Genomic DNA, 20,498 nt, shown 5'->3' on the forward strand with positions numbered 1-20,498 from the left:
TGAAAATACTGCGCGCCTGGGCGGTGCAGTCAGTTCCACCTTGGGCTCTTGGTTTCTGCTCAGGTCAGGATCTCAGGGACCTGAGATCAAGCCCAGAGTTGGCCTCTGCGCTCAGCACTCAGCACAGTCTCTGCTTGAGTTTCTTTCTCTGCCTCCCTCTGGCCCTCTCACTCGTGCTGTCTGTCCCTCTCTCTCAAATAAATAAATACATATTTTAAAAAAGGAAGAATTAGAAAATACTGAGAAGACCCAACAACGCCTGACTGTGGTTCACGAGTAGATAGACGGCAATTAAAACTTTTAAATAGTAGTAACCATTTATTAGGCACTCTATGTCAGCCATTTTGTATAAATTATTTATTTATTAACATAACTAATAACATGGATAACAATCCTGGGTGAAAATTCAAACAGTAATAGGCGTATGGAGTAAAAAGCAAAGGCCTGTTTTTTCCTCCCCAGGTGTCGCCTCCCATTCCTGGTTTGGGGTGCATTCCTCCAGATTCGGATGGACAGACGTATCTCCAACTTTATCATATATGTCAGATTAGCCCCATTTCAGAGATGGGGAGGCTGCAGAAGGGTTGACGTCTTCCTCCAAGACCACGGAGCCGGTGCGGGAGGGAGCTAAGATTCAAATCCAGATCCTCCGACTCGTAAGTCAGCGCACTCCTTGCGCCACCCCCGCGTGTGAGATGTGACGGGTGAAGAAAGCGAGGCCCACACACGTCCCCGAGCTGTCACACCACACAGCGCACCGCGCAGTCGGGGGCGGCAGGGGTGACCCGGCTCGCACGAGGGCTGCGGGAAGCCGAGCGCAGGCACGGCCGCAGCGTGCAGGCGCCCCCCGCACCGAGCCGGGCGGGAGTCGGGGTCCCGGAGTCGCGAGCCCCAGCCGCGGACAGAGCCCGCCACGCAGGGGTGGTCGGGGCCCTCAGCCCCAGGGAGCGCCCGGGCACAGAAAGGGTAACGGGCCGCCGGGGCGCGCAGAGCAGGTACAGACCCCTCCGGGACCCCCGGCGCCGGCCGCCCTCTCTCCCCGGTCCCGTTAGAGCCCCGGCCGCGCGCGCCCGCGCCGCCCCCGCTCCCCGCGCCCCGCGGTCGCATCCCTTCCAGTTCCTGGGGTCGAATTCCTGGGGAGGGGGCTCGGATCCTGTGGAACTCTGGCCCCATCACCCGGGAGGAGAATCAGCCAAAATTCCTACCAAGTCACGGAGTGAAGTTGGAAAACATACCCAGGACCTCCCCGCGCGCGCCTGTGCCTCCTGCCCTCCTCCTCTAGGAGGGTGCTCCTTCGAGGATGTGTGCCCCTGCCTCCCCCGTAAGTCCTGGAGGGTTGTCGAGGGGTGCCCTTGATCCAGCTGGGCCTGATGACTAGAAAGGAAGGACACCTGTTTGGACGGTCCTCCAGGACCCAGGAATGGAGGGCACAGCGAGGACCAAGGAGTTCTGACCCAGGACAGGGACTCTCCAGCCAGCCCTGAAACATGCCGTCCGGCCCCTTCCCCTGCAGCAGCAACCCATTTCCCAGAAGTGGGTCCCTGTGGGGGTGCCGGGGTTAGCCCTGCCCAGGACTCTCCTTGATCCTCACTGGCCAGCATGGAGGTGTGGCCAGGAGGAGCCCAGGTTTGTCCAGACCAGTGTCCAGCCTGGCACCAGGCTGACAACTTCTGACCTCTCCTCTCCTCACCCTGGGCAGTGAGACACACCAGATGAAGAGCACGAATGTGTGTCTGTTTCTGCAGTGGAGGGGGTGCCGGTCCCCTGCCCAGCTGTGCAGGGGGTGGGGTAGGACTTTTCCAGAGAGGGAGCCAGGCCCGGCCAGGGCTCCAGGAGTTCACGTCACCCCCACCCCCCACCCCTCACTTCTCCAGGGAACTGCCAAAGCCAAAGCCCGCTCAGGACAGGATTATGTGTGCTGGGTAGACCCATAGAGAGAGACAGCAAGATACAGACCCCGGGGAGCAGAGAGCAGCACAGGCTGAGAGGGAGTGGGCAGTAGAGAAGGGGCAGACAGTGACCATCACCCCCAGTTCTCCTTTTCAACCTCAAGCCACAGAGTCAGGCAGAGAGCTGAAGGTTTGGGTGGACCGTTGGCCCTTCTCTGGAGCCCCTACGCCCCCATCAGGGTGGAGTAGCTGACCTCAGTGGCCAGCCCAGCCAGGGGAAGGAGCAGCCATCAGCAACCCCTTCCCAACCCAAAGCAGCTGAGGTGACCCTGTGCATTCAGGCCCAACCTCTGCAAACCCTCCCTCAAACTTCCAAGTCCTGGGGTCTCAGGCAGGGGAGTGGGCTGAGAGTGTTGCTACCCCCAAGTACATGCCTGCCCTTCCGTCTGTCATTTTCCGGCCCCTGAGCTGGCCCACCTCGGCATTAGCTCCTTGGATGCCTCTCCCGGGTGCCTTTCAGATCCAACAGAAACATTTTTTTTTTCCTGGAAAGCAGAACTAAGAGCGGGTTGAGGAGTGGGGGTGGGAAGGGCTCATGGTGAGCAGCAAGGGGCTGGAGGGCTGGGAAAGCCCTGGCTTTGAGACCAGAGGAGGGTTCCAAGCTCCACTTCCCTGATGATGAAAGCTAGACTTCAGGATGGACTGCAAGGGCAGCCGCATCTCCTTCCCGGGTTCCCCTGGCCCATCATCATCGAGCCTGAAATAAGCCCTCATTGAACCAATGCTGAGGGACGCTGGCCCCTACAGGGAGGTTAAATAAAATGGGAACATCACCTGCTTCTCTTAAACCATCAGCCCACTTAGTTTATCTCTTGGGTAGAAAAGTGTGTGGGGCCAGCAGAGATGTGCCAGAGTGTTCCACAAGGAGCTTAGTTAAAAAGGGACAAAAAGGCTGGGAGGCAAGTAAGAAAAGGAAGGCCCAAGGGGCTTCTCATCAGCTCCTCAGAGTCGGTATCTGGGATGTTCTCGCCCATGCCTCCCTCAGCTGCCCAGGACCTCTGGAAGGGCAGGAGGCAAACCAGATGAAAATCATCTTAAGGAAGACGCGTGTGCCTGTGTGGCCTGAGCTGGCCTGGAAGCAGTCCCTAGTTGGGAGGAGGGAGGAGCTGAGGAGTTCCTACAGGCGGAGGGGAGGGGACTGTGCCCCAGTAGCCAGGCTGAGGTCAGACCCCCACCCTCCAGCTTCAGCGGCCGGGAAAGGGCAGCATTCCCTCCCGCTCTCAGCCTTAGGGTCATAAAGGGGTGGGCCAGTCTTCCCCCACCCCTCCATCCTCACTCGGAGATGTCCTTCTGAGGAGCCATCCCCTCCAAGCCCCAGCTTTCTGGAGACTGAGAGGTAACCACCAGGCTTCTGTCCCCACAGAGCGCGGCCCCTCCGCACCCAGATGCCTGAGTAGTGTGCTTACTTCCGGTCCCCTCTCTCTGGCCCGGGGCATCAAGGGAGGAGCGATGGAGAAGTGGGCGGGCAGGTAAGTGTGGGGCTGCCGGCCGGAGGGGTTGGCTCTGTCCCTGGAAGTGAGGGAAAGGCCATTACTGGGCGGGGCGGGGGCCACTGATGAGAAACTTCTGCTTTCTGAGAAGCTGGCATCAGGATGTGGGGAGCCTGCTGAGGGGGAGGGGGTGTCATAACACCTCTGGCCGATTTGCAGGCCCCGGTTGTGTCTGATGCTGCTTCTGTCCCTCCCTGAGCTCTGCCTGGATCAGGAGGTAAGCCAGGGACCAGAGGTTGTGACCCTTTCATCGCCCCTGGCGCCCACCCCGCTTCTCCAGGCCAGGCGTCCCTTTGGCGCAGCTTCTGATGAGCCATGGCGCCTCTCCCATTTGCCTTCCTCCTACCCCCCAACTCACTCACTCCTTGCCAAATAACATCAGGTTTTCACGTCTGCTGTTGAGTGTGACCTTGGGACCAATGACGACTGCCCTGAGTCTCGGGTACTGGACTAGACAGCGTGTACAGTCCTCGAAAATCCTCCTAATTTTGTCTGACCTTTTTGTCCACCTAGGTTTTGTCTGGATACTCTCTTCAGACACCTCCCGAGGAGGGTCAGGGCCCTGAGGGTGTCTGGGGTCCTTGGGGCCAGTGGGCCTCTTGCTCCCAGCCCTGTGGAGTTGGGGTGCAGCACAGGAGCCGGACATGTCTGCTCCCTACAGCTCAACTCCACCAGGGCCTGCCCTTCCCACCCCGGCCCCCAAGACATCCAGAAGCCCTGCTCCCCCGGGGTGAGAGCCCCAGACCTCAGACTTCCCGAGAAACCCTCCCCCTGTACCGGCCACAGCCTCGGGGAAGAGGTGGCCCAGGTCGAGGTCCTGCTTCCCAACTAGGGAGAGCAGAGGCCAGGGAGATTCCAGCAGCTCGGAGGTGAGGGGTGGGGCTTCGAGGGGGAGGGCGGGGCCTTGTGGGAGGGGCGGGGCTCGGGAATGAAGGAAAGGGAGCAAAGGACGCAGGGCTTGGGAGGCTTCTATTTTCCGTGCTAGGAAGTGGGCTGGGGAGGCAAGGTCAGAGATGGCCAGAGCTGTGACCCCATGTCTGCTACACCTTCTCAGGTCCCGGGTTCGAGACCCCATCAAGCCAGGAATGTTTGGTTATGGGAGAGTGCCCTTTGCTTTACCACTGCATCGGAACCGCCGGCACCCCCAGAGGCTGCCCAGAGCTGAGCCCTCCCAGACCTCAGACCTTCCCTCCCTGACTCCAAGAACAGAGCCACCCTCCACAAACCACACAGCTCAAACTCAGCTCCCTCCTACAGAACTTTCTGCCCGCCCCCCACCCCCCCGAAGCAGAACCCCCAAGCCCTGGAACTGCTCAGATAGAGGTGCCCTCTAGAACCAGGCCTGCCCCTACATGGCCCCACCCCAGAACCCAGGCCTCTGGGACAGAGCCCCCTTCGTCCATCCCCTCCCCAGGAGAAAGTGCCTCTTTCCACATGTCCCCTCAGCCAAGAATGCCAAATTCCCAGAGTTGGGCCAGTCTCCGGGTGGCCGAGAGGCACCCTAATTCTTTCCCTAGGGGCAGAGGCCACCAGAGCCAGGAGCGCTGGAGACCTGGGGGGGATCCTCATGGGTCCCTCATGGGGTCTGCCCCCCACTACCCAGATGGCTGGTTGCCTCTCCTGAGTGATGGCCCCCACTCCAGTTCCCTCTGGAGCCTCTTTGCTCCCAGTAGCCCCGTCCCAAGATGTTCTGGGGAGAGTGAGCAGCTGAGAGCCTGCAGCCAACAGGTGAGTTCTTCCTTGGACCACCCCCTCCCCAGACTTGCAGTTCTACTTCCCTGACCCTAAGTCTGGGTCCTCAGCTTGTCAGATCTGGACCTGAGGGCGAAGGGCCTTGGCATCTGACGTCCTCAGGGTAGGGGCCTTGGAGCTCTTCTGCAGACCTGACCTTCCCTCCCGCACCCCCAAATCCAGCCCTGACCCACACCCCCATTTTCCTCCCCAGCTTTGACTCCTCTGTATCCCCCCACCTCAGCCCTGCCCCCCTGAGCAGCCAGACCCCCGAGCCCTGCAGTGTGCAGCCTTTGACTCCCAGGAGTTCATGGGCCAGCTGTACCAGTGGGAGCCCTTCACAGAAGGTGAGGTTTCTAGCCCCCCACCTCACCCCCGGTAAGCTGAACTGGCTTCATACTGGGGGATGATAGGGAGAGCGAGACACCAGCCCCTCTATTTCTCTTCTGTAGGCGCTGGCATTTCCCCTCTGTGTAATGTTTGCTTTCTGATTTCTCAGGGTTGGGGTGAAGAGACAGCACAGGCCAGGAAAGGGGAGTGGGTTTCGGACAGGGCGTAGCTGTCAGATGGTGATGGGTAACTCAGCAGAAGGATCAGGCGGGAGAGGGAGTGTCCCAAGGCAACCTTTGGCCAGCTTCCTCTGGGAAGAAGTCCGTCCCAGGAGGTGGGGCTGATGTGACATGAGAAGGGCATGGTCAGAGAGATCCTGTCTGGGGGTGACAGCAGGGCGGGGGTGCACCATGGGCCCCAGCCGGCATTAGACCACTTGCTCCCAAGTAGGCGTCCACTTGATTTTAGGTCTGTGTCAACCCAATGCCAAGAAACCCCTTCAGGAGCTCACATAATCATAGGTTTCCAGTATCTCTTCTTTCTCATGGCTCACAACTCCTTTGCTGATCTCAGTGAACTCAACTGACCTGACTCAACTTTCGTGTGACCCTCAAAGCAATCTTTCAGAATATAGAATTGTCCCATTTCCTTCATCCATGGAGACGTAGGCAAGCTCAGGATGTCCTGTAGCTGATATGGGACCTTTGTCAACTAGCCTCCCACCAGGGACCCCAGCTAACCACTCTCCCACCCTGTTTCTTAGTTCAGGGCTCCCAACGCTGTGAACTGAACTGCCGTCCCCGTGGCTTCCGTTTCTATGTCCGTCACACGGAAAAGGTCCAGGATGGGACCCTGTGTCAGCCTGGAGCCCTAGACATCTGTGTGGCCGGACGCTGTCTGGTGAGAGAGGATGGAGTGTGAGTGTGTATGCACACACATGCACACACACGCAGGCATGCGCACAGTCTCCTTAGTGCCATCACAGAAACAAAACACTAGGCTGAGATTGCAAAAAGGAAAGTTCTCACCTGCTCAGCTGGAGGTGAGAGCAGAGCCAGGAGGTGAATTGCAGGAAGGACCCCCTCAGGCACATCCACGGTTCCCTGAGGCTGGCTGGGGATGGTGGGCTGGCGTAGGAACACCTTTTCACTCATAGTGTAGAGATCAAGATGCAGGGTGAGCTGGAGGGGCGCAAGCGGACCAGGCGACGGTTCCGCGGTGTCTGGCTTCAGGCAGCCCCTGCCTCACTCTCCCCCAGAGCCCTGGCTGTGATGGGATCCTCGGCTCTGGCAGGCGTCCAGATGGCTGTGGGGTCTGTGGAGGTGATGATTCCACCTGCCGCCTCATCTCAGGGAACCTCACTGACCGAGGGGGCCCTCTGGGCTATCAGAAGATCCTGTCGATTCCTGCTGGAGCCTCTCAGCTCCAGATTGCCCAGCTCCGGCCCAGCTCCAACTATCTTGGTGAGCTCTCCAGATTCTCTGAGTCTTGGGTCCTTGTTCCATTCCTGGTCTTTTGGTTCAGCCCTCCACACCCCCATTGAGCACAGCAAATGGGCCAAGCAGAGAGAAGTCGGGGGCTCCTTCCCTTGCGGAGGTGGTGAGGAAGCCGAGAGAGTGTGGGGTGTGAGGGGCTCTGTGTGGCTAAGGGAGTGGTAGGAAGAGGACACTGTGACTGACCTCGGGTCCTGATTTCCAATCTCCAGCCCTTCGAGGCCCTGGGGGCCAGTCCATCATCAATGGAAACTGGGCTGTGGATCCCCCTGGGTCCTACACAGCCAGTGGGACTGTCTTCCTGTACAACCGTCCTTCTCGAGAGGAGGGCAAGGGGGAGAGTCTGTCAGCCAAAGGCCCCACGACCCAGCCTGTGGATGTCTACGTGAGCTTGGGGCCTGGGGAAGCTGGACTGCTGGAGAGGGGGCCTTTCCCTCTGGGGGCAAAGCTGTGGGTCGTAAGATGGGGGAGAAGGCTAGTGGTATGCCCCCTTGCCTCCCCCAGAGGATTCATTATCTTCTCTCTCCCCAGGTGATCTTTCAGGAGGAAAACCCAGGCATTTTTTATCAGTATGTTATCTCTTCACTTCCTCCAAACCTTGAGAGCACCACCCCAGAGCCTCACTTCCCCCAACTCCAGCCGGGTGAGACTCTGCTCCCCAGACCTCGGAGGTGGGGAGGGGCTGAAAAGGGAGCTTTAGGGCAGTGGGGTGTATTCGATTTGCCTACTCAACTGTGCCTGCACAGAGATTTTGAGGGTAGAGCCCCCACCTGCTTCGATGGCCCGCCCAGCCCGGACCCCAGGCACCCTCCAACGTCAGGTGCGGATCCCCCAGATGCACGCTCTGCCCCGTCCCAGGACACCCCTGGGGTCTCCAGCTGGGTACTGGAAGCGAGTGGGACACTCGGAGTGCTCGGCATCCTGTGGAAAAGGTGAGACTCCATGCACTCGCCTGTGTCCCTGGCACCCTTAGCCCAAATCCCTGCCTTGGCACTTCTGATCTCACACACTGCACTGTGGGTCCCACCTCAGCTCTGTGCCAAGTCAAATTCCGGTGTCTGGGACCCCACTGACGCTGGGCTCTGAGCCATCCTGCCTCCCCTGGCTTCCCTCTCACCCCCTTTAGGTGTTTGGCGCCCCATTTTCCTCTGTGTTTCTCGTGAGTCAGGGGAGGAACTGGATGAACACAGCTGTGCCGTGGGCGCCAGGCCCTCAGCCCCCCTGGAGCCCTGCCATGGACCCCCGTGCCCCCCATAGTGAGTATGACCCACAGGGAGGGCTGGGGTCCTAGGAGCACAAGAGTTGTCCCGGGCAGACGCCTCCACACTGCCTTAGAATGTCACCCTGGACCCTGCACCCAGCACACAAGATCCCCTGGCTGCAGAGGGGACAGCATTTCATTGGAAAGGCTTACTTCCCTGGGGCGCCTGGGGGGGCTCAGTCGTTAAGTGTCTGCCTTCCACTCAAGTCATGATCCCAGGGTCCTGGGATCGAGTCCCACATCCAGCTGCCTGCTCAGAGGGGAGCCTGTTTCTCCCTCTGCCTCTGCCTGCCCCTCCCCCTGCTTGTGCTCTCTCTGTCAAATAAATAAATAAAATCTTAAAAAAAAACAAAATAGAAAGGCTTACATTCCCTAGACAGGAAGAAAACCCAGGCATCCCGAGCCCCACAAAGAACTCAGACTCCAAGTGATGGAGATGCCCCCTCCCCTCTACTGAGTCCCCCCACCCCAAGCCTGTCGTCCTCGCCCCACACATGGCAGCCATACACATCTCTGTCGTCTTCCTCTGTGTCTCTGCCTCCTCCTTGCCCTGCCGCACCCACAGCTGGGAGGCCGGCGAGTGGACGTCCTGCAGCCGCTCCTGTGGCCCCGGCACCCAGCACCGCCAGCTGCGCTGCCGGCAGGAGTTTGGTGGGGGCGGCTCCTCGGTGCCCCCCGAGCGCTGTGGCCACCTCCCTCGGCCCAATGTCACCCAGCCCTGTCAGCTGCGCCTCTGTGGCCACTGGGAGGTCCGTTCCCCTTGGAGCCAGGTGAGTGGGCCCCGGCAGGGAGGCTGTGGGGTGGGAAGGACCCTAGATGAACGGGCACCAGTGAGCTGGAGCGGTGGTGTTTCCAGTCCTTTTTAACCAGCAGAAGCTTTTTTACTAACACGATCTCATGTGAAGCCCCAATCTACAAATCCGATGAGACACTGAACCGGGGGTTTGGGGCCCAGAGCTCCCCGTGCAGCCCGCCTGTCAGCCCGTAAAGCCGTGTAACCGCTGAGTCAGGGACCAAAGGCAGGTCCTGGTTCAAAGGCCCCGGGGCTGGAGGCTGGGGAGGAAGCCTGGGAATTCGGGCTTTCAGAGGCTCTCCTCCCCTCAGTGCTCAGTGCGGTGCGGGCGGGGCCAGAGGAGCCGGCAAGTTCGCTGTGTGGGGACCAACGGTGACGAAGTGAGCGAGAGGGAGTGTACGGCAGGCCCTCCGAGGCCCCCCAGCCGAGAGGCCTGTGACATGGGGCCCTGTACCACAGCCTGGTTCCACAGCGACTGGAGCTCCAAGGTGGGCCCACACCCCTTACCTGAGTCCTGTGTCCTGGGCGTGGGGCCCGGTGTTTCAGTGTACATTTCAGTATACATTTACCGAGCGAGGCCTATTATGTGCTGGATGCTGGGAGCTCTGAGATAAGTGAGAAAAACTCACATTAGGGTCCTCAACCCTAGTACGGGTTCCTCTTATCCGGCTGGTACCCGGGGCACTCCCTAACTCTGGGGATCCAGGATGCACCGCCCTTAGCTCCTCCCCCTCCTCTCCAATCCATCACCTTCTCAACAGTGCTCAGCCGAGTGTGGGACAGGAATCCAGCGACGGTCTGTGGTCTGCCTTGGGAGTGGGGAGTCCCATGGGGCGGGCCAGGAAGAAGCAGGAGCAGGGACCAGTGAGCAGAGCTGTGCACCCGGAAGCCGTCCCCCGGACATGCGTGCCTGTAGCTTGGGACCCTGTGAGATGACATGGTGCTGGTACACGGGGCCCTGGGCCGAGGTGAGCCAAGAGCCTGGGAGAGCGGTGTCCATCAGTGGGATTCCCTCTGGGCTGGCAGGAGTGATCCCTGTTCTCCCTTCCCCTTGCACACCCCATCCTTCCTCTGTATCAGTGCTCCTCAGAATGTGGCTCTGGCACGCAGCGTAGAGACATCATCTGTGTGTCCAAACTGGGTACTGAGTTCAACGTGACTTCTCCCAGCAACTGTTCCCACCTGCCCAGGCCCCCTGCCTTGCAGCCCTGTCAGGGGCAGGACTGCCAGGACCGATGGTTTTCTACACCCTGGAGTCCGGTGAGTGCCCGGCTCCCTTGTCCTACTAAGCACGGACTTCCAGGGAAAGGGAGGCTCCTCTCAGGGTATCCCCACTGTGTCCCAGGATAAGGCCAGCTGCAGTTGGTTTATCATTGTCCCATTTCCTGTCAGCGTAGAGGACCATGCGGGATTTCCTACTGTTCCAGGAGAAGCCCCCCCCCCCCCCCCCCCATGCACACACTACTTTCAGAGAAGGAGATGGCCTGGGGTTCAGGAGGAACCTGGGTCATAGAGAAGGTCTGATTTGATAGCGGGGTCTCCACAGTGTTCTCGCTCCTGCCAAGGGGGTATGCAGACAAGGGAGGTCCAGTGCCTGACTGCCAACCAGACGCTCAGCGTCCGATGCCCTCTTCATCTGCGGCCTTCCAGGAAACGACCCTGTAACAGCCAACCCTGCAGCCAACGCCCCGGTAAAGAGCCCTTTTCCCCCCTAAACCCCAATACGGTGGAGTTAACTGAAATATGGGGGAAATGAGAAAGGACCAGCGGGAGTGGGCACTGCACCTCCAGAGGGAAGGGTCTGGGTGACATGCCCACTGGCCTCCTCTGTCCCCAGATGATCAATGCAAGGACAACTCTCCACATTGCCCCCTGGTGGTGCAGGCCCGTCTCTGCGTCTATCCCTACTACACAGCCACCTGTTGCCGCTCTTGCGCCCATGTCCTGGAGCGTTCTCCCCCAGAGCCTGCCTGAAATGGGTCCAAGAGACTCCCTCCTCATGGTTTCCTCCAGCCACTATCAGTCACCCACCCATCAGCCCACTCTGTACCCTCTGGCTCTCCAGCCTGCCCTGGTCTCATCAGGGATGTCCCCTAGGGTGGTTGAAGGTGGCAAGATGACTGTCAAGATGTGTGGTTGGGTCTGTGTGTGGTGTGCTGGTAGGTGTGCACACATGCCCCAAATATGTATCGGGGGCCTGCACGGATGTATGTGCTCATACACGTACATTACTTCTCAAAAAAAGAAGTGAAACAGATTGAAGGGGAGTGGAGAGGGGACAATGCCTGTTTACCTGAGACTTTTCTAGGCTGAGAGGAAAGCAAGTTTGCAGCTCCTTGGTTATCCAAACTGCCTAGCAACTGGCCTCCCCATCGGCCCCAATTTTGTGCCCTAAACTTCAGTTCTCATGTTCAGGCCTTGCCTCTTCTAAACCATCATTTATCGTCTGACCCCTTCTCCCCATACTTAGTCTCTCTATCCCTACCTCTTGTAATCAGCTAGGGCTCTCAGTCACTGCCAATCCTGCCTTACCCCAGGAAGAGAGACTACCTCCCCAGAGCAGGGACCAGCTGGGCAGATGATGGAAAAAAGAAAAAATAGAACAAGACACCCTAGCCCCTGCTCCCACTCCCCACCTCCTGAAATGGTTCCCATCCCAGAACTAATTTATTTTTATTAAAGATGATTATGACAAATGAGAAACAGCCTCTTTATTGTCCCGATGGGAACCCATGCACCTGGGCCACCTAAACAAGCAGTATGAGGTCAGAATGAGGGTTGGGAAGAGGGAATAGCACCTCTAGCCCAGGCAGAGAGAGTCTGGGCCCAGAAAGGCTATTGAGCCAGCCCCAATCACGGGAGAGGATCCTGACCAATGGTAGGCCCTGCAGGTTGGTCATCGACCACTAGAGGTCACCACTTCTCCCACTTTAGGTATGGAGTTAGGTGCTTGGTTCCAGAGCTGAGGAAAAACTGCATGGTTCGTGGTGGGTTTCTCCAGAGGCTGAGTCTTTCTGTGAAGTCTCTTAGAATCTAGTAGCTCCGCTTTCAATCTGGGGCTGAGTTGAATAGCAGTTGGCTTTGCAGGGGTCTTTTCTCCTGTTCTCTCTCTTTGGCCCTCCCTGCCTCCCTCCCCCATCCTTTCTGCTATCACCCATTTCCCTATTAAGCTCTCGGTTTATTGCTTTTGGTAGGGTGGGGGGAAAGGAAGTGATTTCTGCCCCTCCCCCCTTCCCTCAGCGGAAACGACCGGAGGAGGAGGAGCCTGGCCTGGCTCTAGGGGACTTAGGGCGGGGTCGAGGGCGGAGCCAAGGCAGTACTGGATGTCCTGCCAAAGACACATTCTTCAGGGATGTCTCATCCTAATCTTCCTTCCTTCGCTCTTGTCATCTCTCAAGGTAAATAGCTTGCTGGAGGTGGTATGAGAGCGGGCAGCCTTTTCCATAATACAGATCCTTTCCCTGACCCCTACAGTTCTGAGGTCTGAGTTCCAGGTCTCTGCTTCTGGAAGCCAGATTTCCTGGGGGGTCCTGTGTCTAGGAGAGGAAGGGGGGCAGTGCAACAGAATCAGACTCATCCCCATTGGAAGCATCCCTCCCCCATCTCTGCACCTCCACAAGTCTGACCAAGTAAGACCATTAATAAAGGCTTGTGGAAACAGTTGAACTCAGTGACTACTGATAATTTCCTGAGCGCACCAAGATCCCGTGAAGGATACCAGAGTTGCCCGAGGACACAGGATTTCTATTCTAGCAGCTCCCTAGGGTCATGCTGTTGCCTTGGGACTTAGACTTTCCCTGGGTTGTAAGTGGAAGGCTTTGGGCAACATTTTAGAAGGAGAGTCTGTGAGGAAGGGGGCCAAGGGAGTGGAGGGAGATGAAAACGAAACTGACTAGCCCTGGGGAAGGAGTGAGGAAAAGGGCTTGGTGCAAGGCAAGCCTAGTCTTGGTGTCCGCTCAGCCTGAAGAGGCGGTTGTTAGATCTGCTCCTCTCTAGTGAACCTGTAAGGGGATCAGAAACGTGGGGAACCAGGGAAGTGGGACCTGGGCCAGCTCAGTAGATACACAGGGCTGAAGGCGGAGTCCTAAGACCGAGGGAGGGGTGGCAGTGACTAGCTGGGGCCCTCCCAGCGATTCCTGGAAGCTGCAGGCTGGGCGGTGGCCCCGGCTCAGCTGACTTCTCCGAAGTTCCCCTCCCTCTCAGGGCCTCTCAGGGCCTCTCAGGGCTGTTGCTGGGCAGGTTTGGAGTTTGGCCCGAGTCTGAGAACCAATTACAGGTGGGGAGTGCAGCCACAGCCCCTCTTAGGGCACCCCCAGCTTCCGCACCTCCTTGCCCTTTGTGGTTGCCCCTGAGCTCTCTCCTAGCCACCAGCCTCTGACTTCTCAGGATAGGGGCTTTTTGTTTGGGGGGCTTTCCCCTTTCATTTTAAAGCTAGGATTCAGTGCAGCCCTGAAGCATTCTTTCCTCTGGTCACTTAAGTCCGTATGGGGTCGATGTGGAAGCTTTCAGGAAGGGGAATTTGACCCGGAACAACCCCTTTTCCTAGTCCCTTCGAGGGGAGTAGCGTGGGCAGACACCTCTCCTTTGACCTCTGAAAACCTCTAGAGGGACTTGGGAGAGAGGAAGCTGCAAGCCAAGGCCAGAGAGATGTGGTGGAGGGGCCCCGAGGTTTGGGGCACTGGGGGGAATTTAGGGAAGGACGCAGAGGAACTGAACCCCTGAGAATTGAGGTGGGGGTGGGGTGGTGATAGGAACAATCTTGATATGCACAAGAGATCAAGCGTGCAGAAACCAGCCAGTGTCTTGCTGAGCGCTCCTCATTTCTGAGTGTTTGCTGGGGGAAGGGGATTGTGGTTCTGAATCAGTGTACTTGGGGGTGAACCTGTGAGGTCTCAGTTCAGCTGGGTCAGAATTCCTCTCCCCTCCCCCCTCCCAGCTTCCCCAGGGTAACTACCCACCCGGTTAAGCTGCAGCCTTCAGACTAAATTTATCTCCTAGATTTCCCCAACCCCCCTGGGCCTCCCTGCAAGCAGGTGCTCACAGCTGCAGGGGTGGGTCTGTGGAGACCCGCACTCCTACCTCAACCAGATTCAACCTTCCGGCTAACTAAGAGTGAGGCAGAGCACAGGGCCACTGGCTGGCCCAGGGCACGAGTGTCCCAGCCTTGAGGCTCCCTCTCTCAGGAGCCCTTGTGAGCAGAAATAGGGTTAGAGGGTCTAGACAGTGGGACAGAGTGAGAGGGACAGAGTGAGAACAACATGCAAGGAGAAGCCCCCCCTCCAGTCTCTCCAACCAGATCCTCTTTCATTTCTCACTCTCACCTTCTGCCTAATTTTACAAATAGAGACTTCCTTTTATTTTTATTTTTTAGAGACTTCACTTTAACTTAACATGCTCCCCCATTAGAGTGAACTGAATCAGGGAGCCCTGCCCTCTCCTTGAACCACAGAGAATCAGGCTGGACTACAGACTGTAGTTTGCGTGTCTGTGGTGGAGGTCCCACGTTCCCACCCTCTCCTACCAACACCCTCAAATCTACCATCTCTGGTGCTGGGAGGCAGCTAGGTGGGAAAGTTAGAACTGAGGTCCTCATTTGTCACAGGCAGGTGATGAAGAGGTGTTAGCTTTAAAGGGTGGGGGCAGGGGAGGGGCATCTTCCACAGGAAGTAGAAAGCCTCAGGAAAGTACCTAAGTCTGAGTCTGTCAAGAGCAATAAACAGTTTGGGTTAACCTCAAACTAGACAGCACAAGTTCTGAATCTGACTTTGGGCCCTTGACCCAGGAGACTGGGGAAACTCCAGAGGGTGTTTTGGGGCTGAGGTCTGAAGGTAGAGAGAATTTGAGGGAGGTATGTGCAACACTAGTCCGAAACAAGGTACGCGTGAGGCTTGGCAGTCGGGTCCTAGGGAAGCAACCAGGCCTGTCAGCTGAAGGGGAGGCGCAGAAGGAAGCAGACAGACCTGGGCATTTTCTCAGGCAGCACCAGAGAACTGTTGGAGTGGCCTGGGGAAGAACCTCAGTGGTTAAGGGGAGGGATGGGCTCAACTTAGGAAGATCCCTGGTTGGGGTTAGGATGTGCAATGCTGTACTCTTCCGTGCCTTGCCTGATCTCTTCACAGCTCTGCAGGGTCACATGGCTGGCTCAGTCAGCGGAGCATGTTTGGGGTCGTGGGTTCGAGCCCCACATTGGGCCTAGAGCTTAAGTTAAAGGAAAAAAAAAAGACACAACTCTACAGAACTTTGAATGAGGAGGAAACGAAACTAGGAAAGATGGTAGGGTTGCCCCTGAAAAGGAGCAGACCGTGTCCCTAGGATCCCTGGGCTGAATGGTCTGGTAGCAAAGGCCCTGCCGTTGACGAGAGGGACAGAACTGATCTGCCCTTGGAACCAGAGTACCCCTCCTTTCTTTCGTCTCTCCCTCCCTGCCCTGCTACTGATTGCTGGTTGCCTGCCTCTTTCCTTACATAATGTGACTCCGTTTTGGCTCTAGTAGAGGAGTGAGCAACCTTTTTCTCTGAAGGACCAGAGAGTAAATATTTTAGGTCTGCAGGCTGCAGAATCTCTGTTGCGACCAATCGACTCCGCTCTTGTAGTGCAAAAGCAGCCAGAGACAGCAGGTAAACAGGCCATGGTTGTGTTCAAATCAAATTTATGACACTGAAATTTTAATTTCATGTAATCTTAACATGTCACAAAGTATTTTTCCAACCATTTAAACATGCAAAAATCACACTTAGCTTGCTGGCCAGATAGGCACCAGGGCAGATTTGGCAGGCAGGTCGTTTCCTGGCACCTGGGATTTTTTCCATCTGCCTGAACTTCTGCTCTGCCTGGCCATGGAGAATCCTGTTAGTGTCACCTCTGGCCTTCACAATATAGCTGTAGAAACTTTTCAAGGTCCTATCTACTGATGTCTGCTTCCTAGTGGGTTCTAGGGAATTCAGTGACTTGGAAATGGCTAACAGAGTAAACCTTTAAGGGACGTTTCCTAATTCCTTATGTTTTGTGTGATGCTTTAGGGTAAAGCAATTATATATATTCTCTTTAAATCATCACACTAATAAAATAGGGAAGACAGTTAAATCCAGTTTACAGGGGAGAAAACAAAGGCCTGAGACCTAGAGTACTCTTTTCACTCTTTAAATTCTACCTAATTCCTTTGTTCTGTTACTCAATTTCACTACCATTAGGTACCCCTTATCAAAATACTCAGTAATCTGGGCCACAGTGATCCAGAACTTGGATGGCTGTTAAGTGTTTTTGTTGTTTTCAAATGCCTTTCATGACTTGCCAGCATTTTAGGAAAATCCTGTCTAAATTTTATTTTTCAACCCAAAGTGTCAGGGAATTAAAAATACTCTCAAATTTATTCCGCATTTTAGGACCAAGGAAATAATTAAGTATACGTGGTTTTTGTTTAAGGTACGCTGTTATGAAACCTACACTGAGGGCGCCTGGGTGGCTCAGTCGTTGGGCGTGTGCCTTTGGCTCAGGGCGTGATCCCGGCGTTATGGGATCGAGGCCTGCATCAGGCTCCTCCACTGGGAGCCTGCTTCCTTCTCCCACTCCCCCTGCTTGTGTTCCCTCTCTCACTGGCTGTCTCTCTGTCAAATAAATAAATAAAATCTTAAAAAAAAAAAAAAAAGAAACCTACACTGAGGTATGACTACTTGAGTCACAGTTTTTCCCTAAGACAAATGTTATACCACTCAAAGTTCTGTACTTAAAAGCAATGCAGCTGCATTTCTTTTTAAAATAACCTGTATCTGGGGCACCTGGCTGGCTCAGTCAGTACAGCATGTGACTCTTGATCTTGGGGTTATAAGTTTGAGCCCCACACTGAGTGTAGAGATTACTTAAAAATAAAATCTTTTAATAAAATGAAATAAAATAACCTATATCTGGGATTGCTTACCAAATCCTTATTCTGTATTTGGAGTTTTTCTTTCATCCAGTGGCACTGATACATCCTTCATAGCTCATCATGGGGAAGATACAGAGACCTCTCCTGTTTTAGACCTGACCCCAACTACCAAACTCTGAGGTGGGGGAAAGGGTCAGGGAAGCAGGGGCAAGAAACCTTCCTCCCCCTTATTACAAGCTCCTCCAAAGCTGTTGTTCCTTAAAGCTGAAAACAAGCCACCTCATTTCAAAACACACACACACACACACACACACACAAAACCTCATTTCATTTCGACACGAAAGTTATTTCCCTCTTTCTGTTTCTCTACTTTGCCTGATGAGGGATTTCTGAGAAATGAAATGTCACCTCCCACAACCTCAGTCTGCAGTTTTGTTTTTCGAAATGAAGAGAGGGTTGGAGGAAAGGAGTATACTGCCATAAGCATAGAGCATTAATTCAAAACTTTACCACATAAGACAGATGCCCTTCCCAAAACCCTTCAGCCTGGGTGGGCCCACCTTGCCTTAGATCTGGACTTTCAGGGTCTAAGGAAATAAACAAGCAATCCTCTCAGGAAATTTCAGTAACAAAGCAGTGAAACTGAACAGCTGCTCTTTACAGCCCCCAGCTGTCCTGCTCCCCACCATTCCCACCAAGGCTAGGAGATGGGAAAGAATTGTTCCACGCAACCTCAGAAGTGGAGGTGTGAGCTGAGGATGGGGATGCAGAGAGATCTGGGCATAGAGATTCAGGAATAAAATGCACATGAAGGTAAGGTTTCCCAGATAAAACCCTTACACCTCCCCATGAACTCTGAACTCGAGAGATTCGCCAAGTACGGGAGACTGAAATGGGCAGCAAAATTTTCAAAACAAGCTCCTCTTACTAAAGAAGAATAACTTTTTTTTTTTAGGGGCACAGAACTGAAGGCGTTTCTTAAGCAAAATAAAGGGGAAAAGTCATCAAATTCAGGATGAAACCCAACAGTTAAACATTCTTTTCCTTGTCTGCTTCCTTGGCTGGCTTTCCCAGCACACCTTGTCCCGGGCTAACTTGAATAAACACACACATGTGACCACATGAGGGCGGGAAGAAAACCAAGTGGGGGGTGGTGAAATTCTGAATGGAATGCAGCCCCAGCTAGTTAGGGAGCCCGGGCTGAGACCTCTGGCACTGGCAGTGGATTTATACAGAGAAGCCAAAACAATGAGCTCATGGGCAAGAATGCAGCCCGTAGGGAAGTCTGGGCAGTCAGAGCAAACTGGTTTTTTAACCAGGATGGGAATGGCTGTAATCAAGTCTCCCACGGGAATAGGATTAGGGAGCGTGGAGCCACCATTCAGTATCTTGGGGTCCAGTTTTAGTAACTTTTGAGGGCTGTCCTTTATTCTAAAAGTCTGCTCTGCAGAGAGCACAGCAGTCTCGGGTCTGTATTCGAGAAGTTGATTCCTTTCCCTGATTATGTGAGACGTGTGAGTGAGCTACCAATCTAGGTGCGGCTCTTAAAAAGACCACCTTATTCAAAGCAACTGCATCCAAAGCAGGTCTGCCAAAGCCAGCTCCTGCAGCAAGATCCAGCCATAGCTATGACCCCAGAGACTGTATTCAGGGCTGCCACTTTAACACGATAGAGGAATGAATCAATGGCGTCTGTCTTCTTTACTTCCCAAATAAACATGATCCACCCAGCTGTGTGTCATTTACACCAAATTCAGACTTTCAAGACCAAAGACATATCGTTTTGTTTTTTTTCCTCCACCAGTGTTTTTCACTATTTTTATAAAAGGCCCCAAATGGAAGAAACTGAAGAGATACTACATTCAGTGCCTATATATGGTGAAGGGGAAGGAAGGCAGGGAGGGAAGAAATGAGAAGAAAAAAAATTATCTACATCTCCCCACCCTCCCCCTACACTCCTGGAGGTTTCTTCCCAACTCCATCCTTTTGTTCATGTTTCCTACTCATTAAGGTTCAACCTAAAATGTTTGCTGTTGCTGTTGTTGTTAAGCTGCACAGGGGGGAGGAGCAGAGGGAAGGGGGAGAAAAAAACTCGAGCAGAGCCAAACATGGGGCTCGATCCCAGGACCCTGAGATCATGACCTGAGCCAAAACCAAGAATCAGACACTTAACCGACTGAGCCACCCAGGTGCCCCTAAAATGTTTCTTTTGAAGCCTTGACTGTACCTGCTTCCAGACGTGGTCACCCTGCTTTGTCCCACTTATCTTAGAATATCTTTATCATAGCACTTTATGCAATGTATTCTAATTATTTTTATCCATGGTTCTCACTCCTACTAGACTGTAAGCTTTGACATCCTGCCACAATTGCTTTCTCATTATATGGTTTTGTGATATATTCAACTCTTCAGCATGTACCCCCTGAGAAAGAGGACATTTTCTTATATAATTACACTATAATTAATACACTCAAGAAATTTAGCAGATACAGTACCATTTAACATATTGTCCATATTAAAGTTTCCTCAATTGTACGTATGTCCCTTACAGCTTTTTTCATCTAGGATCTAAGCAAAGATCATTCTACAATTAGTTGTCATGTTCCTTTCCACGGTTCCTTTTTTTTTTTTTTTTAAGTAATCTCCTTGCCCAATGTGCTGCTTGAACTCACAACCCTGAGATTAAGAGTTGCATGCGCCACTGACTGAGCCAACCAGGCCCCCAAATCCCTAGTCTTTTTTGACTGAATTCCTTGAGGGGAAGAATTATTCTCTTGAGAATTCCAGTGTCCAACAGTGCCTGGAAAAGAGCAAGCAGTCCACTGCCATGTAATGAATAAATGAAGAGACTCAACAAACATCTGGCTGCCTAGAGCTCATTAAATGTCCCAGTTCATTGCAGAGTTGAAATGTTCTTAATAAAGGAAGGTCATCCTGAACGGGAAATGAGAGCAGGCAAACTGACCAAAGGCAGAAACAAGCCATGGAAATGGATACTTGGAAGGGGTAAAATCTGGAGTAGTAATCTTGGCCCTAACAGATTTCCCCAGTCAAGAACTATTATTCTATGCAGATAAAGAAAGGAACTGCAAAGGGAAACCAGGTATAGTGCGGGAACAAAAGTCTGCCACATATATTCCTTTTTTACCTCACAAGAATTATTAGTAAAGAACACTGAATTCTCAGGGCACTTGGCTGGCTTGGCTGGTAGAACATGGGACTCTTGATCTCGGGCTTTAAGGTTTGAGCCTCATGTAGGGTGTTGAGATTACTTAAAATCTTTTTAAAAAATGTATGTAAGTAATCTCTACACCAACATAGTGCTTGAACTCATGACCCTGAGATAAAGAATTACATGCTCTATCAACGGAACCAGGTAGGCACCCCAAAAATAAAGTCTTAAAAACCAAACCCCACTGAATCCTCAAAGGTCTGTTCCATCCGCCTGGAGGCAGATTCCCAACCCCCACCTTTCCACATGCTTCACATAACTAAGATAACGCCGTAACAACTCTGGAACTAAAGCTGGTCCAGTTAAATCTTCCAGTCTTGAAAGTGAGAAGCCTTTGAACAGTGTGGGAGGGTTC

The 20,498-nt window shown here is 54.2% G+C and overlaps 1 protein-coding gene and 1 long non-coding RNA gene across 2 annotated transcripts; both read left to right on the top strand.

Annotated features, from left to right (window-relative positions):
• The first annotated feature begins 1,013 nt into the window (after positions 1-1,013).
• Positions 1,014-11,750, top strand: ADAMTSL4 (ADAMTS like 4). The gene is given in 19 exon segments (XM_002919364.4): positions 1,014-1,321; positions 3,313-3,418; positions 3,599-3,656; positions 3,953-4,308; positions 4,494-4,716; positions 4,718-5,167; positions 5,415-5,517; positions 6,264-6,400; positions 6,759-6,963; positions 7,206-7,378; positions 7,525-7,636; positions 7,740-7,925; positions 8,120-8,249; positions 8,820-9,024; positions 9,359-9,535; positions 9,809-10,015; positions 10,128-10,307; positions 10,594-10,738; positions 10,885-11,750. Coding segments are annotated over 18 exon segments (3,204 nt in total). The 5' UTR covers positions 1,014-1,321; positions 3,313-3,398; the 3' UTR covers positions 11,022-11,750.
• Positions 11,751-12,347: 597 nt separating this feature from the next.
• LOC117801048 lies at positions 12,348-16,966 on the top strand. The gene is made up of 2 exons (XR_004623420.1): positions 12,348-12,445; positions 16,470-16,966. It is a non-coding gene; the product is annotated as an uncharacterized LOC117801048 (long non-coding RNA).
• The last annotated feature ends 3,532 nt before the right edge of the window (positions 16,967-20,498 follow it).

The sequence above is a fragment of the Ailuropoda melanoleuca genome, chromosome 2, assembly GCF_002007445.2.
Source record: "Ailuropoda melanoleuca isolate Jingjing chromosome 2, ASM200744v2, whole genome shotgun sequence".
In the NCBI taxonomy this organism is placed as follows: Eukaryota; Metazoa; Chordata; class Mammalia; order Carnivora; family Ursidae; genus Ailuropoda; species Ailuropoda melanoleuca.